Below are 19,047 nucleotides of genomic sequence, written 5' to 3' on the forward strand. Positions count from 1 at the left end.
AAAATATCTAAAACATGGTTTACGTGATTTACATTGGAATGGTAATTAACTAATTACTATTTAAAACATGTGTGTGTGTTTATGTTTTTTTCTCGTAGTGATGCTACTCTATGTTTAACTTTGTTTGCCCGTCCGTTGGTCTGTCAGTCCGTAATGCTATAGGATTAATCCATGTAAAAGTTTGAAAATCATTTGTAAACAGACGCAACCCATTACCATGTAAAGTTAAAACTTCTAGACAAAGGCCGTACAATTAAAGGAATGGTTTTCTGTTGGCAGTTACTGAACCTAATCTTCTTACATTTGCCCATCTTTAACCATTTTGAAGTAATTGTACAACATTTCTCTTTAAAAATATAGTTTTTACACATATTAACTTGGTAGTATAAAATGTATGTAAAATGCTAAACATAGAAAAATCTCATTTAAAATATTTTTAGTTCTAATTAACAGCAAAAAAACTAAGACAATGGTTTGAAATGTTTATTAGGACATTTTATGACTGCTTTTATGGTTTAGAATATAACAAAAAAGTGTGTAATTTTAATGAGTTTTAAACCATCTTTTTTAAAACTGGCATATTTTTTTATACTAGGTATTCCTAATTTAAAAAAGAAAATACTTGATGGTCTGGCGAATCTTCAAATTTCAAAAAAACATCAGATTGTTATCTTATATATTATCTGAGTATGTCATTCACCTATTGATTGTCCATGGAAAAAAAAAATAAAATGTTTGGTCGTCTATCTTTATCTACAGCCGAGAAAATTTTAAATTATAAAGCCGAAGCTTCAAGTGTTAGAAACAGATAAACATCCTACTACTTTTATAATAAGATAATTATTTTTCAGATTGTTGGAGAGAGTTCTGTGAGGACAATACCAGAAGTTGGAACAAAGGTTTTCCATACCTTCCATCTCATCAACGATGGGCCCTGGCCTGCACATTCACTCAGGGTTAATATTGACTGGCCCTACCAGGTAATGATGGGCTGTGGCCTGCACATTCACTCAGAGTTAATATTGACTGGCCATACCAGGTAATGATGGGCCCTGGCCTGCACATTCACTCAGAGTTAATATTGACTGGCCATACCAGGTAATGATGGGCCCTGGCCTGCACATTCACTCAGGGTTAATATTGACTGGCCATACCAGGTAATGATGGGTCCTAGCCTGCACATTCACTCAGAGTTAATATTGACTGTCCATACCAGGTAATGATGGGTCCTGGCCTGCACATTCACTTAGGGTTAATATTGACTGGCCATACCAGGTAATGATGGGTCCTGGCCTGCACATTCACTCAGGGTTAATATTGACTGTCCATACCAGGTAATGATGGGTCCTGGCCTGCACATTCACTTAGGGTTAATATTGACTGGCCATACCAGGTAATGATGGGCCCTAGGCCTGAACATTTACTCAGGTACCCACCGCAAAAATAGTTATAAACCTTTCCAGGCCCTATGAGAAGCAATCCTTTAAAAGAGAACCATATAGGTTCATCCATTTAGCGAGGTCCTGCGGTACAAACATATGGACAAACATCCTGTTACTTTTTTATAGGGATTATAACTATTATTATATTTTGAATTGGCACATAATTTGTTTAGGTTGAAAACGGTATGACCCAGGGAAAATGGTTGCTGTACCTGACAGATCCTGTAGAACTGGAAGGACCTGGTATCTGCTACCTTAACCCCAAGCATATCAACTCTCTGGGCCTTAGAAGGTAAGCATTATGAAAAAGTGTTTTGATAATGGCAAAGACATTACCCCATAATGTATTAGGTACTATTATGCCTTATGTATTTTATTTGTTTACTATGTGAAGCCAACAATTATGGTTATGTTCGTTTCCTGCGATACATGTGTTTTATTCACGGATCAAAACGTTTTGCATCCAGTGGAAATACAATCTAATATGATGATGATGAACATGTTTTTTGAATTATGAGCAATTTTAAGTTTAATCTCTTTAATAATCAATTTTTTACCACTAGTGTCTTCACCTGATGGGGACGAAGTAAGAGGGCAATAATAGACTAAAACCATCCCAAGTATGAAATAGCCTAAAACCAATTGAGTGGTTAGTGAGATCTAACTGACTGACAAAAAGACTTACTACTTTATATAATTTTAGAAAAAGCGCTAACCACATGTATCAAGAGCCACCACCAATACAGCGCAGCTACAAGAACAAACCAATCTATGTGGAGCGACAAACCAACCGACCCTCAATTTTTGAGGATGTTTCAAAATTTTCCACTTCTTATAATAGTGTAAATAGTGAATATAGTTATAAATCAGTGAGCAGCTCTAGTTCTAAAAGTTCGCGGATTTTTGAGAAAGAAGAAACTTCAAGTTATCCGCGGTTTGGCGGAAGCGGTAGCCGCGTAAAGCGGGCGACCGAGCGGATTGTGGAGCCGGAGTACATCCGGGATGCGGAGGGTCGGTCGCAGCGGGTGGTTGTGTTTGATTGCGGCCGCGCCACCGCCAAATGTTTGACTATAACTTGTGATATTCCGAGGTGAGTAAAAACAGATTTTAGGGTTCCAAAGGGAAAAGACAATGGGCAAATATTTGATGTTAGCTAACAGAAAAACAAGATTACCCTTTTTGTAGGTTGAAATTATTGGTTGAAAAGTTTTGACATTGCTATTTGATATAAACTAGTCAAGATGTAAGACAATTGCTTTAAAAATTGAAGTGCAATATCTTCAATTTTGATTGGTTTGTTAAAACTAGAAGTATAAAAAATTTAACTGATTTTCATTTACCCCAAGATTGATTTCTCGCATCGTATTATAAACAGCTTTCCGCGGGTATAGAATGTGTAATTGTCAGATTAAAACCAGTTTTTTTAAGCCCCGAGAGGCCGAAGGCACGGGCTAAAAAAACTGGTTTTAATCTTATAATTGTACATTTTTATATTCGTAGAAAGCTGGATATGATACGATGCTAGACATAGTTTTTCCGTATGGATGAGAACCGGTTGCTATCCACCGGATTCGAATGAATACGAGAAAAAAAATTTCTCAGTTGCCCCCTATCCATGCAATTTTCTTTAACTATTATCCTGCTGATTGAAATATGATTTTACAAAATTCCTCCCTCTAGACTTTTCCCTCGGTTGTATGTTTATACAAAACACACAATAAAACAAAAATAGATGTAGAATGCGTGGATATATTAAAAGGGGAAAATATATCGTCAATTTAGATAGCTAATATGGACCTCATGTATTGGTCTTTCATTCATACAGTTGAAGTGGAGGGGAAGGCGTAAAGAGGGTGGTAGGGGGAGGGGTAATGATATTTTAGCCAGCTGCGAGGATCACTTTATCAGAGTACATGAAAATCTGGTGCAACATCCAATAATTTATATTATATCGATTACTACACATACTACACAATCAAAAATAAAAGATGAATTTTCTCCTAACAACTGAAAATTCTAATTTCAACATCTTTAATTACAGACATGGGGACAATTAGAATTATAGAGTAGCTAGAACAAACATTGCTCAAAATATATTTTGCAGTTTTTTATGCATTCTATTTTCCCTCCCATAAACCCCCGTTGGTTATTATTTGTTTTAGTTTAATTTAATGATTTTAAAAAACCAATACAAGTTTCTATTAATTCTTATCAAACAAACATTTTTATGGGGGGTGGGGTACATTAATAGTTTCTTCTGATACAGTGTCCTTTTTTTTCCTAACCAAATAAAATTTTTTAATGGGGGTGCAACCCAAATTATGGTATATGAAATGCAAAATTTACTCTAATTGTAAAGACTAAGGGCTTTGAACCAAGCAATGAAAATCTCAAAATCTAGGGATCTAAAGAAATTATTAATATTCAATTTAATTGGTGGTTTGGACACTGTGAATTTGTATGAACCAATCAATATCTAGTACCCAAAGTTTATAAGACAACAAATGAGAGATTGTGTTCATCAAAATTTGGGTGGGTACCAGTATAATTTAAATTCCAATGTCCCCTCCCCCCCTGTATAAAAACTGCATCTATCAATCTATCCACATATAATATCCAATTAAATTGATCTATCTATCCACATATAATATCCAATGGAATTAATCAATCTATCCACATGTAATATCCAATGGAATTAATCTATCTATCCACATATAATATCCAATGGAATTAATCAATCTATCCACATATAATATCCAATGGAATTAATCTATCTATCCACATATAATATCCAATTGAATTAATCTATCTATCCGCATATAATACCCAATGGAATTAATCTATCTATCCACATATAATATCCAATGGAATTAATCTATCTATCCACATATAATATCCAATGGAATTAATCTATCTATCCACATATAATATCCAATGGAATTAATCAATCTATCCACATATAATATCCAATGGAATTAATCTATCTATCCACATATGATACAGCAAAATTCTTCATTCCATTAACTAAATGATGAAAAACAATTAAGAACGCTGGGAAGTAACTGGGACTATTAGGTACAAAAGTAGCACTGCAAAAGTATAAAATTTGATTTATAGTGTAGACTGTTAGTACCAGGAATAAGGTATAACCAACAAGCGAAATAAATCTAAAATAATATTTGGGGGGCAAATGGAGAGGTCGTCAATTTTACGCCCCCCAACGACAGCTGAAAAACACACATAAGTTTCGTGATTTTTTCCAAATTAATTTCATTGTTGGTAGAAGCTGTGTCAGTACTAGTTCTAAAAGCGACTTTGCTAAAAAAATCATAGTTATTGAAACTTTTATTTAGTGGTGGGGATAATTTTTGGAAACTGTAGGTATCGCACCCCTCGCTTAATAGCCTTAAACTTGCCTTGAACCATTACTAAACTTCCCTGAAAATGTGAAATGATCTGTCTATCGGTTACGTGATCTTTCGGAACATGCACACAAACATATTTACATACATCCTACTACTTTATATAATAGAATTAAACACAAACATACAGACAGACGAAGAAATAAGCCATAGAGTAGTTACTCTTCTAAACAATCGAAATAAAATTAGGGGAAGAAAGTTGGAGATTAGTTGAAATCTTTTGGGTGGAACCTATTTTAATTTTCTAAATTTTTAGGTTTATTTTAAAATTGATTCCTATAGTTATTCAAAATATTAGCATTACATAATGATAACTTCCTAAATAAGCTTTCTACTCTAATGTTATTGTTTTTAAAGAATTTTTTCTTTTATTTACAGCAATGTAAATGAATTGCTAGGGTATTATCCCATTAAAATTATTTGAACCTCTCCTCAACTAAAATTATATTGTTTTCTTTTAATAGTAATGTTTAGGGAGGGAGGGGTCATTTGGCTGGTTATTACACTAGTCCCCAAAGTTTTAAAATAACGTCTACGTATTCGTTTGCTAAACAACATAGAAAGTCGACTTTTACTGCACTTTTATTGGTTTTATGTCCAAACGTTTCAATCACTAATTGAAATCCACAGAAGGGGTAATTTTGTATATAATCATTGGGGACGTACATCAATTTAACAACCATTGTCTTATACCTTTAGATCCTTGGCTTAAAGATCAGTCAGGGATCGTAAGGGATAAGACAATTGACGATAAATCAATTTACATTTTCGATGATGATTGTTTACCCGTATTTCTTGATTTCCTGAAAATAAAGGACTGGGGGAAATGGGTAAAGTTGAGAGATCTAAAGACATAAGACAATACTCGATAAATTGACGTATATCCCCAATAATGATACACAAAACTACCCATTCTGAAGATTACAATTAGTGGCTGAAATGTTTGGATACTCAACTCAATGAACCAACTTATCAAAAGTTCCCAAAGTTATTAAGCCATCAAATAAGAAACGTTATTATAAAACTTTGGGGACTAGTGTAATGTAGGGGGAGCATAGATCCTTTTTAAATTCAAGGGAAATTATTGAATTGCCTTTTAAAGGTATTGTTTGAATAATGTAAAGACGGGGTCAGTAACTTTTAAACATAAATTTTTACAAAATTATACAAATAAACAGTAATTTGATACAGGGAGGGATGGGACACTAAAGTTTTATGTTAACATTTTCTTATTCGTTGGCTTAAGAACTTTGGTGACTTTTCAATTAATTCAGATGGGGTTGTTCATTAAGTTTAGTGTCCAAACGTTTCAACCACTAACTGTAAACTACAGAACGGGTAATTTTGTCAATCAATTTATCAGCCATTGTCTCATCCCTTCAAATCCCTGAATTTAAAAGGATAGTACACCTGAAGAAGATATTATGTAAAAAAATTTTCAACAATTAAAACACCTATTTCAAAATTGAATTATATACTTTTCTATATATAAAAGCAAAAGGATGTTTGCCTGTCTTATGTAGCAAGTGATATCGCTAACTACTTCACAGTTAAGCTTCTTGTAAATCCAGGTTTATAACTAGATTTTGGTAGGCTACCTCCAACCTCCCAAAACCGGTAATGAGAAATAACCCCCAACCCCCCCAAAAAATTAAAACAAAAATGGCAGGGATGGAATATTGGACTATGAATTATACTGTTCCTCAAATATTAATTCGTTAGCCAAAACTTTGATGACTATTATCAAATATTGATTTTCACCAATGATTTTAATCTACAAAATTGGTGATTTTGTTAATCATAATTGAAGTATACATCAATCTATTGTCTATTGTCTTACCCCTTAAGATCCCTGCATATTATCAAGAAATAAAAAGAATCGTACTGCCAGGTAATCAATAATTATAGATTACCCGCGCTTTTTAAAAAGTTACCTAAAATTAAAGAAATGGATTTAGAACAGAAGGATATAGTGAGAAAATCTTACAAACTCTGATAAAAATGTTTCTTTAAGCTGGATAATATAACGATATCCCCCCCCCCTTCCCCTTATGATTCTACCCCATCCCCTCCCAGGACCATGGAGGAATGTATTGACCAATAACTGAGGACCAAATTGACGACAATAACTTCCCAGTCACAATATCCACGTATTTTATATTCATTATTAAAGAAGCGGTCTTATGAATTAATGACCATTCATCTGAAGGTGTTAAACCATTTCCGCGCCGTGGTAATACATTATCAAATTATCAGAACCGCATATGAAAACAATAGCAAACTACCCTTTCCTTTTTAAAAAAAGATTTTTTATAAGTATGGTATATCCGAGCGAACGTAATGGTATGTTATCATTAATTTATTAAGAAATTCATATTGTTCTATCGATTTTAAACTTGACATAACTATTCCTGTAACAGTAGAAAGCGTAACAACTCTTTAAACGTTACAAGAAAGTCCGTAGGTCAATTCAAAACAGGTTGATTTTTTCACAATAATGCTCAATGTTGTAAGTGAAACATCTAAATAATCACTTAAAATAGAAGTATGAACACAACAGTATCCTATATTTGAATAATTTTACAACAAATTTACATGCAATTTTGTTCAGATTTAAAATCTATATTCTGCTAATTAAGGCTGACACTCTACAAAATGTTTGTTTGTCCTACACTCTGATTTTAGAGCTCCGTTTAAATTGATGTTTTTCCTTCCCGTTTGTATATAAGAACGCAATGTTGATGAGAAGATAAACGGTAGTGCATAAACACCTGATTTAAAATTCCTAATGTTATTATGGCCAATTTTAATGGATTTATATAATTAATGGATAATTATGAGGAGACTAACGGATGTGCAATAATAATTATAGAGTAGCTTCTCTACTATTTATAATTTAGAAATGAAGTAGCCTAAAACCACCCTCTAGAACCTATGTAAAGATTTATTATTCATGAATAAAATTATCTGACTTAGCCATTCTTTACAAGCTTTTATCCATTTATCATAAAATCCATTGTTTAAGCAGAAGTTAAAAGAATGACCACTGCTGAAAACTGCTTTAAAGCCCATCTTTAAAACAAATTAGTTATTATATTTCATATACAATAGCAGTATAACCAAAAAATTTCAATATAGGGCCTTTCAGATAGGGATAGAACAATCGACCATAAATTAATCTCCGCATGTATAAAATCATGCCTTTGGTAGCATATAATTTATTTATTGTTCTCTACTTCGCTGTCTAAAATATTTTTATTAATGCTAGTTTTTGACATAAATATAATTAGACAATATAAAATAATATTTTTTTACTTTTTATGCATAGTTGAATTTACTAAATGCTGTAAAAGATTTTTTTCCTTATTTGTTAAGTAATGGCTGCTTTAAAAACCCTTAATTAAAACCCTCAAAATTTTAGAAAATACATTAGCTTACCCCCCCTGAAACCTTTGAAACCCTTAATTTTACCCCATCAATATAAAAAGATGCATAAGATGTTGGACTCGAACCTGCGCCGCTTCATTGTAAGAACATTAAGATAGTTATAAATCAAAGTTTACAAAGCTTGCTGTCTTGCGATGAATGATTACCCTAAACTTACAGTCCAACTTTACAATGGAACTATTATATACAGTGGATGCGTGGATTTTTTTCTTAAAGACATAAATATCTTCTAAGGGATGTTGTAATCGATTCCCCCTCCCCCTTAAGTGTATATGATAAAAATAGGAAAATAGCCTAAAACCATCGTAGAACCAGTAGCTTCATCTCCTAAAGAGTAGAGTTCAGCGGTTACCGAGATCGTAAGCTTCAGACAGACGGACAGACATCGTTCTACTTTGTATTATAGATAAGAATTAGAATTTTGATACTAAACTCAAAGGCTTGCTTTATAGGAAAACTTATCTTCTCCAAGAGCTTAACTCTAAAATAGATATAACTATGTCTTTTTATAGGCCCTTGAGTTTTTTTTAACAATTTTGACAACTGTTCTTTATCCATTTAAATTAGTTCCATCAAGTTGTATCAGGATATTTTTAACTATAGATTAAGGTCCATTTTTAAAGGGAACCTTTTTGAATTAATTTTTTAACGCAAAAATAATTTTCCAATGAGGAGTAGTCATTTATCGCACTGTATTATAAATAGTTTTCCGCGGATTTTAAAATAAAAAATATATAAACCAGTTTTGTAGCCCCGAGGGGCTAAAGTCCAAGGATAACAAACTGATTATATCATTAATATTATGATTTTTATTTTACTATTCGTGGATAATTGTCTGTAATATGATGCTATACATGGTTTTAGTGTGGCTTAGAACTGGTTATATAACATTAGTTTATCTTATTAACAAACTTCGTTCAAAAATCAAAGTAAAGGAATGTCCTATTATTTTATGTAAAATTATGCATTTTTCTTTCAAAACTTCCTTATAAACTCATCTTTAGAACTATTTATGTCAAAATATTTTAGGATAAAAAAGGACATTGGAAGTGATTTTAAGGAATAAGACAATACCCGATAAATTGACGTACATCCCCAATGATGATACACAAAATTACCCTATCTGTAGATTACATTTAGTGGTTAAAACGTTTGGACACTAGTATAAAAAAAGCCCATTGTCCCCTTCCTTTCTTGGAGATTTAACTATAAATCATATTGGTCCCTAAAGTTTTGTTAACTCGTTCTCCTATACGTTGGTTCAAAATTTTGTTGATTTTTATCTTGATTGAGTTATACAAACCAGTATTGTCCAAACTTTTCCATCAATGCAATGTTATTAATCTACATAAAAGGTATTACAGATTTTATTGTATTTTTGGTTGTACATTTAAATCATTGTTCATTGTCGACCATTATGACTTCGAAACCGATTAATATCCACTGAATCAAAACCAGTTTTGAGCCATAAATGTATAGCATCGTATTTTCCTCAAATATTTAAATTACAATCATAAGATTAATACGAGTTTATTTAGTCCGAAGCAAAAAAAACTGGTTTAATCTTTAAATTTTAAATTTTGATATCCGCGGAAAGCTGTCTTTAATACGATGCGATAAATATCTATTATCTATTTCGCATTTAAATTATCTTTTTGGTTCTAATAACATATATTTCAAGAAAAAGTAATGTTTAAATCTCATAAATAACCACAAAGTAAATAGTTATAATCAAGGATGACAACATCCAAAATAAAACTTTTGAAAATAAGTTTATGTAATTGTAAATGTGCTTTTACTCAAATCTAATTAATGATCAACAAATAATTTGTTCAGTCAGCTATACTAATGGATATAGGTTATAAGTGGATATATTGACAGGGAAAATTTGTTGTCGATCCATCTTGCTAATTTAATGGACAGTTCGGTCATACAGTAGGAGGGGAGGTCATGGAGTTAATGGGTTGGCAATTTTAGTCAGCTGCGAGTATTACTTTATCAGAGTACATGAAAATCTGGTGCAACATCCAATTAATAATATATCAATTGTCATACTACTTTACATACTTAGCCAACTATTGAAAAGTTTTGCTCGCAAAAAAAAACCTACTCATGTTAATTATATGTATAGTTTTACAATAAATGTATATCCATCCCTTTTGGCAAAATAGTATGCCATTTTTATTTCGCATATATAGGATGTTCATTCAATATAGACAATAGAAATTTTAGCAAAAACAACAACAAAAAATATTTAAAATTTTTGAAAAATAGGAGCGATTATATACATAGATAGTGCAGCCTTAACTATTAATCCAATGTTAATTTTGTTATTGATAAATTACATTTTAAAGCCCATAGCGGCCTCTGGAAGCATTTGGAATAGGCAATAATTGTTGGGAGGTCATTTTTTTCTAGAGGTTATATGTCTTAGTAGGGTGAGTACCATCACCCAGAAAAGTTATAAAACTTCCCAGGACTACTAAGAAGCTAAACTGTAAAGGAGAACCATATTAGTTCAGTGGTTTACGAGATTCTTAAGTACATTAAGACAGACACCACAAATAGATGGATAGTCATCCTGTTACTTTAATGTATGGATTATACAATCTACATATTTTCGTATCGTTATCATGCTACCTTTCAATAAAAAAAGTCTTTGTTTTGTAAAAACACCTATAGACCACCTAGCTAAAAAGAAATAATTACTATTGAAACAATATCTATATACAAGAAAAAGTTAGATTTATAGACTTTGCAAAAAAAAAAATTTTTTGGAGGGGATAAAATGAGAGGTTGAAAGGTCTGTCCTCTCTAGGATGAAACATTTTAATTACATTAATACCCAAAGTTTTATAATACGCTTTCTTATTCGTTGGCTCTAAAACTTTGGGTACTTTTATTCACTTTTAATTGGTAAATTTATAAACTGATAGTGTCTAAACCTTTAAAACTATAATTTTAATCTAGAGGAAGGATAATTTTGTTTATTATCATTGGGTATATTTATAAAATTTTCTCCCATTATCTTATCCCTTAAGATCCCTGCTTCATCACTGCTTATTACGAATTTAGTTTTCCTTCTTATATATGTTAATACATTGCAGGCAATATTACAAATTAGCTGTATTACACCTTACTATTATTTCTAAAATCAGTATTAGTTCAATGGATATATTGACAGGGAATCATTGTCGTCAATTTAGGTTGCTAATATGGACCTCATATATGGATTTGTTCGTAAATGAATGAGGTAAAGGGGGGTTGATGAGGGTTAGTTTAGCCAGCCGTGAGTATCGCTTTGTTGTGCAACATCCAAGTGATTATATATTGATTACTTGATACTAGTGTTCTTGTTTAATTTTGTACCTATATATATGATTAAATTCTGTTAAAAATTTGCAAAATATTGGTCCAGCTGTTTTGAATGGGATATTAGTTCTTTTGTTGACCGCTAGAGGGCAAAACAACTAATTACTCCCCAATTAACTTGTAAATTATAACATTAATGATTTTTTCGGGCATATTCAAACACAGTAATAATAATGATATAAAATCCAGTTCGTTCATCCAGTATGAGAGAAGGGATTGGGTAAAGGGGTGAGTGAGGGCGCGGTATCGTTATTTTAGCCAGCTGCTAGCAATACTTTGCAGTGTACATGAAAATCTGGTTAACATCCAGGTAATAATAATATATCGATTATAATGTACAATTTTTTTGTAAACACTCCTAAACTTTGATAAATATGACAATGAATGATGTACATGTTCTAACTAATAATATGACCGGTTTGTTCCTTCACTGTGTTACTGATTAGGGATCTATATCTATAATGTTTAATCCTAAAAAATGGGCATAAATTTTTATTAGAAAACTTATCTCTCCCTATTTTTGTATACTTAAATCCTTTGTACAATTTTATTTGAGTAATTGAAATACATTTTTATATACTCTTAGCCTCTAGGGACAAAGCCTCAACATTTATGTTTTGTTTTGTTTGAATGTCTATTAGGTAAAGTAGATTACCTCTTATCAAATAGCTTCAAACCTGTCCTAGACTGATGCTAAACTTGTACGAAGATTCAGTCGTTTAAGAGATCTTAGCAGAAATGAATAGCCCTATAGAAAAAGCTGTCTGACCAAGTTGACAAAAAACTTTAGACGTAGAAACTAATATATTTTTTTCATAAATTCATTTTTGTTCTTTTTCTAAAAAAGTAACTAAACAAGTTTTTTTTTATTCGTTGAAGAAACAAGCATCAAAAGATCCATAACTAAAGCTAGCCAGATAAACTTGCTAAAACAATATTTTAAAAATATTTTCAATAGAAAATTACATCATAGCGGTTTCGTTCGTTGCAGGCAAAGAAAAAGGGTTTAAAACTAAAGACTTTCAACTTAAGTAGTAGGAGTGGGGGGAATGGCTTGACCCAAGAACCTCTTAAAGGCAAATCTATTACAATCCAAGGGTGACAAGAACTGACAACAAACAAGAGAATAAATCAGCGTACGGATACATTTAACTATAGAATAGCTACAAATAAAAAAATATAACTAATTGACTTTGACTAATATCTGACTCAATTTGAGCCTTAATGAACTTCAATCATGATCCTTGTCAATATCAGGGAGGGAGGGGACATTGGGCTGTTTATTACACTAGTCCCCAAAGGTTTAATATAACGTTTTCTTATTCGATAACTTAACAAATTTGGGTACTTTTATTGAATTTTGATTGGTTGGTTCATATGTTTACTGACCAAAAGTTTCAACCACTAACTATAATCTACTAAGTAATTTTGTGTATCATCATTGGGGATGTACACCAATTTATCAGACATTGTCTTATCCCTTTAGATCCCTTGTCAATACCATGGATAATGGACAACGATAAATTAATATTGCATACAATTATTATGTAAACACAATGAATTTATATGTATAGATTTATACTCCATACAACTACCTTTTTCTTCAATGACCCAAAAGATTGCAGGAAATTTTGGCTTAAGAAATGTTTACTTTCTCACTGAACGTTACAGGCTTACACTTAAAACTAAAGAAATCGCCACATTTTTAAAAGTTTTTTCTTAGGACAGGGCTAAAAAATGTTTAAGTTACAAAGCATATGCATTGAATATGCAGAAAAAAAAACACATACCACATTAGTTTCATATTTAGGGCGGTGTTTTCAAACATAAAAATAACGTGTAAAAACTCGGCTTTTAAAAGAATATGTTAACAAATTTTAGAACAGGAACGAGGTTCCGTTTTGGCAGGTATTGTGAATAAATCACTTATTATGATAGTTTCGTATTTAAGCAATTTTATTTTTAAATGTTTTTTTTTAAATGTTTTTTTTTAAATAAAGAAACAAACGTTAGACAAAAAGTGTATTACATAATTAATGAATACCTAACTTGACCTTTATTTTTATAGAAAGAAAGACCAGTTTTAAAGACTTTTATTCAATCTAAAATTGGAGAAATATTTGAGTTTAAATATTTTCTCAGCTATGTAAGAATGCCGGTCTTGTTTAAGTTCCAGGGTTAAAGAGACATGTTTCCGGTATGGCTTAGAAACCGAATTATGTCCGCTGGATTAGAACCGGATCTGGGTCATACTGAAAAACCATGTATAGCATTGTATAACAGACAATTTATCACGATTGTTAAAATAGGAATCATGAAATTAATACCAGTTATGTTATACCGGACCTTCAGCAGGTTTTAACCGTATATTTTTTCATTTTATTATCCACGAAAAGCTGTCTATAATATGATGCAATAAATAACTATTATTATTTCATTGATTTCTATCTCTATAAATATTACAAATTTATTTATTTTTAACTTTCCTCCAATTTTTGGAAAGATTGGCTTTTAAATTAAAACAAAGTAAGAAGTAGAAACGTATTCAAATAATAATAAACAATTAGATTATTTCGTTGCTTAAAGCACAACTTCTCTATGAGAAGAAATTGGACTGTAGATTTTACTGTTTGATACTTTTTTCATTAGCTGGCTCAAAAACATTTGGGACTTGTTATGAATATTAATATGATAGTTAAAACTAGCAGTGTCAAAACTTTTCCACCTATTGTTTAATCTATAGAAGGGGTTAATTTGTCAATCACAATTGGAAGTGTACATTAATATTTATTTCTTCAGAAAACATATCCTTGTCTCTGAGGAAAAAAACAATTGATGATTGGTTTGATATCATTTTTCTAGATCTGGGTTTTCCTAGATTTTTCTTCGGATAATGGCATTCTTAATGGTCTTCAACACTTAGCTTAAATCTTTTTCTCATGAAAACATTAATTAAATTCAACCTTTTTAAAATAAACCAAAAACTACCTGTTTTTTAGTTGAATTGAAACATTTTTTTCATTTTAACGTAAAAATTGTGAATCATAGTTATTTATAACAGCATACTAAGCTTTTTGCTGAAAGTGAAATGAAAAATTATAAGCTTTCAGGCCAGCTAAACTGGTATTAGTTTATAACTGTTGTTTTATTATTCTTGAAATTTAGTTTTTAATACCATACGATACATGGTTTTGAAGTATGCCCCAGAACCGATTCTAATCCAGCGGAAATATAACGGTTTCAAACAGCGTTGCGAAGCCGTTTGATTTTGGTGCGGCTCCGGCTCCAGCTCTGCGGAGCCGTCTGTGATGATGGCGGCTACGGCTCAAGCTCCGGCTCCGACCTAAAATCAAGAAAAAACTCGACATATATTTTTCCCCACGTCTATGTTTGACTTTTGAAGGTTTTAAAACTTCATTTTTTGATAAAAATGGTCTTGAAAAACTTAATAGGGGCATTTGCACTGCACATGACAAAACAGAGTTATCAAATAATAATTCATAAAATTCTCTTTATTTATCTAGTCCGGAGCCGGAGCCGTTTTTAACAAAAATTACGGTTCCGGCTCCAGCAAAATATGGCGGCTCCATGGCTCCCGGCTCCGGCTCCGCAACACTGGTTTCAAAGTTAAAAAGCTGTACCTATAGATTCAGGGTTAGGTGGCAAATTTACCAAATATATTAAAATACAAAAAATTATTTCAGGTTGAACCAAGGAGAACATGCGATTATTAGGCTGAAATCAAGAGTTTGGAATTCAACACTTGTAGAAGACTATCCTAATATAGGTAAGGTTTTTAAACATATTGAAAAAGGATAAAAATAAGTGGATTAAATTTTAAAAAGTTGCCAATTTGACAAGAAAAAATACACTAAAGAATTACAAAAAAATTAAAACAGGTTCAATGATTGAAAAATCTATATTCTGATTAATTTCAATGGTTCCTTTCTTACTTAACCCCCCTTGGCTGTATTATTTGGTGTATAGGGGTGTAGGTTGTATCCAACTCCCTTTAATTTTGCAGGATGACAGATAATTATTTAACAGCAGAATAAAATACAGAAAATAAGATGTAACTTTTAATTTTTAGATTCTGTGATGATAAATGCTGTGGGCCGAGTGTTGCTCCCTGAGGAACTCCTTGATAATCAGAATCCTGACGATGACATGGTCACTGTCAGTGTTATTGCCTATCCTGATGGTCTTGGTGATAATGGTTTACAGGTAATCAAAAACAACTTTAGATTTTGAGCAGATATTGAGCATAATCCTATAAATTTATATAAAAGTAACAAGATTTCTCTCTGGCTTTGTGTATGTCAATCTGTCTGTGTGCACTGAAGAATACAGTTTAGCTTCTAATTAGCCCTAAAGGTATTACCACCCTCCCAAAAGAAGAAAAACTGCCCCCCAAAGTTATTTTTTTCTAGATCAAATTTATAGTGGGGGAGGGTCGACTCTTCCTCTTCCCTCCCAGAGGCCTCATTTAAAAATAAGTTAAACAAGAAAATAGAAAGATACTATAATTTTGATAATTATTTAAAAGGTTGAATAACACACGAAAATGAGAAAATTGAAGAGAGAGAGAGATACAAGGATACAACGATTGATAATAAGTTCATCCTAAATACTTTAATCATTGGGGATATACATCTATTTATCTACCATTGTCTTATCCCTCTAGATCTCTGGTTTATTACACTAGTCCCCAAAGTTTAATAATAATTTCTTCTTATTCGTTAGCTTAACAACTTTGAGGACTATTATTGAACTTTGATTGGTTGGTTCATTTAGTAGAGTGTCCTAACGTTTCAATCTCTAATTGGCATCTACAGTAGTGATAATTTTGTGCATAACCATTGGGATGTACATCAATTTATCGGGTTATTGTCTTATCCCTCTAGATTCCTGTGAGAGAGAATTTCATTTGTAAGTTTAATTAAGCTCACCATCATTTTAAGACAGGCTATTTATTTCAAACCAGGGAGGGAGAGGACAATGATGGTGAAATCAATCTACAATACTTTTTTACACCAATGTTAAGTCAAAATGTAACACAGAAAAATTATTTATTTTTCCTATGCTATACCCCTGTATACCTGAATCCAACCCAAGGGCATACTACGATTTTTTTCGGTAGGGGTTTAATATTTAATATTTCACTTTGGTTTTCTTTTACAATATAAAATGAATAAAGTAAAATGAAAACAAATGCATGAAAAATTCACTGCAAATGACATTTTATTCATTAACTTAAATTTTTTTATATTTATGTTTCTAAATCAAGCAAACTCTACTTTAAAAAAGACAAAATAAAGACGATAGTTTATTCCTTTCGTTGAAGTCTTTTTTTCAAGATTATTTTATGCTAGCACCTATAAATGTTAAGGTCTGCATAGGCTGCAAGGGCTGTAAAGGATGCTACCGAACCTAATTATTATCTATTTTTCCGTGATCTTTTATTTAACGAACTTTGTCTTACTGTGCATTAATGAAGTACGCCTGTTTACGGGCCAAGTCATTTCCTTTATTAACGTCTCTAGTATGACGTCATATGGTTCAGGCTTAAGCCCGTTCTTTTCTCGATGGTAAGCGGGCACTCTACCAGATAGATTATTGCCGCGGGTTTAACCTAACCTTAAAACATATTTATAAAAAATTTGTTGGAGGGGAGTTTTAGGTTTTGCAACACTAATATATTGGATGTTGCCGAATTTCCAAAGATAAATTTTCTAATAGAATATTGGATATATAATTTATCATTATCAATCTGTAATACATGTCTAACAGTAACTTAAAATTGATTTATTGATGCCTATTTAGGATTTTCTCCTATTTGCTTCGCTTTATATCTTTATTTTTATATCTTCTTTATCTCTCTCTCTCTCTCTCTCTCTCTCTCTCTCTCTCTCTCTCTCTCTCTCTCTCTCTCTCTCTCTCTCTCTCTCTCTCTCTCTCTCTCTCTCTCTCTCTCTCTCTCTCTCTCTCTCTCTATCTATCTATCTATCTATCTATCTATCTATCTATCTATCTATCTCCCTCTCTCTCTCTCTCTCTTTCTCTCTCTCTCTCTCTCTCTCTCTCTCTCTCTCTCTCTCTATTTTCTCTCTTTCTCTATTTTCCTCTATTTCTCTCCATTTCTCTTTTAATATTGTATCTCCTTTTCATATCCCTCTCTCTTTCTCCATCGTTTTCCTTTGTAAATATGTTACTTACTTTTTTCTTTCTCTCTCTCTCTCTCTCTCTCTCTCTCTCTCTCTCTATCTATCTATCTATCTATCTCCCTCTCTCTCTCTCTCTCTCTCTCTCTCTCTCTCTCTCTCTCTCTCTCTCTCTCTCTCTCTCTCTCTCTCTCTCTCTCTCTCTCTCTCTGTATTTCTCTTTCTCTCTCTCTCTCTGTATATTTCTTTCTCTCTCTCTCTCTCTTTGTATCTCTTTCTCTCTCTCTCTCTCTCTCTCTCTCAATCTATCTATCTTTCTCTGTATCATCGATCTTTATTATCTATCTTTTATCTTTCTATTTTTACATATTTTGTTTTTATTTTAGGGTGTCCCGATTTGGATAATGGTAACTGCAATAATCGCCGGGCTTCTCCTTTTAATAACCATCACTCTCATACTCTGGAAATTTGGATTTTTCGAGAGAAAACGAGTTCAAGATGTTACACAGACAGCAAAAATTGGCAAAAGAGCGCCTTTGCTCAATGGCCATGATTATATTTCTTGAGAAAAAAAATGATGAAAATTAGCAAAATATAGATTTTTAAAAGAAATTTACCAGTGACAAATATATACTTATTAAATTACTAAATAATTCATACTGATGAATGTTAAAAAAGAAGTTTTTTTTATGAAATATTAAAAAACAGACTATAAAAGTGATCATAGTATAGTGAAAAATGTGAAAAACGGGCATATTAAGTGGTTTTGAACAATTAATATATTAAGAATTTTTTTGTGAATTTTTTTTTACATCCAGTTACATGTTGTGATACTTTAGTGAGAAATAATATTACTAAAAAAGTGCCATTTTTATACTTAATTATATTTGTTCTGTTTTAGAATATACAACATTTTATCGCATCGTATTATAGACAGCTTTCCGCGGATATAAAAATGGAAAATTAAGATATTCGTAGAAAATTGTCTATAATACGATACGATACATGATTTGTTTTGGCTGAAAACCGGTTCTAATCTAGCAGATATCAATCGGTTTCAAAGCCATACTAGAAAAATATTCAGCAACTATGGATGTTTTAGGTTGTCCATTATTATTAAGGGTTTTTTAGCTGGTTAATCTTAATGTTTTCGCTTCAAGATAATTTTTTTCCAAACAAATAAAGATTTACTCAATCTTATTA

The 19,047-nt window shown here is 31.9% G+C and overlaps 1 protein-coding gene across 1 annotated transcript in view; it reads left to right on the forward strand.

Moving 5' to 3' along the window:
- LOC145333023 (integrin alpha-PS1-like) overlaps positions 1-18,584 on the forward strand; it is a 170,749-nt gene extending 152,165 nt beyond the window's left edge. Inside the window, exons 31-36 of the mRNA XM_080178176.1 lie at positions 852-980; positions 1,616-1,734; positions 2,146-2,532; positions 15,388-15,470; positions 15,774-15,907; positions 18,231-18,584. Of these exons, the coding sequence (XP_080034302.1) occupies positions 852-980; positions 1,616-1,734; positions 2,146-2,532; positions 15,388-15,470; positions 15,774-15,907; positions 18,231-18,410 (1,032 nt within the window). The 3' untranslated portion in view covers positions 18,411-18,584. The remainder of the gene's footprint in view (positions 1-851; positions 981-1,615; positions 1,735-2,145; positions 2,533-15,387; positions 15,471-15,773; positions 15,908-18,230) is intronic.
- Positions 18,585-19,047: the final 463 nt, after the last annotated feature.

The sequence above is a fragment of the Acartia tonsa genome, chromosome 12 (genome assembly GCF_053477335.1).
Source record: "Acartia tonsa isolate MP-2025a chromosome 12, ASM5347733v1, whole genome shotgun sequence".
Classification (NCBI taxonomy): Eukaryota; Metazoa; Arthropoda; class Copepoda; order Calanoida; family Acartiidae; genus Acartia; species Acartia tonsa.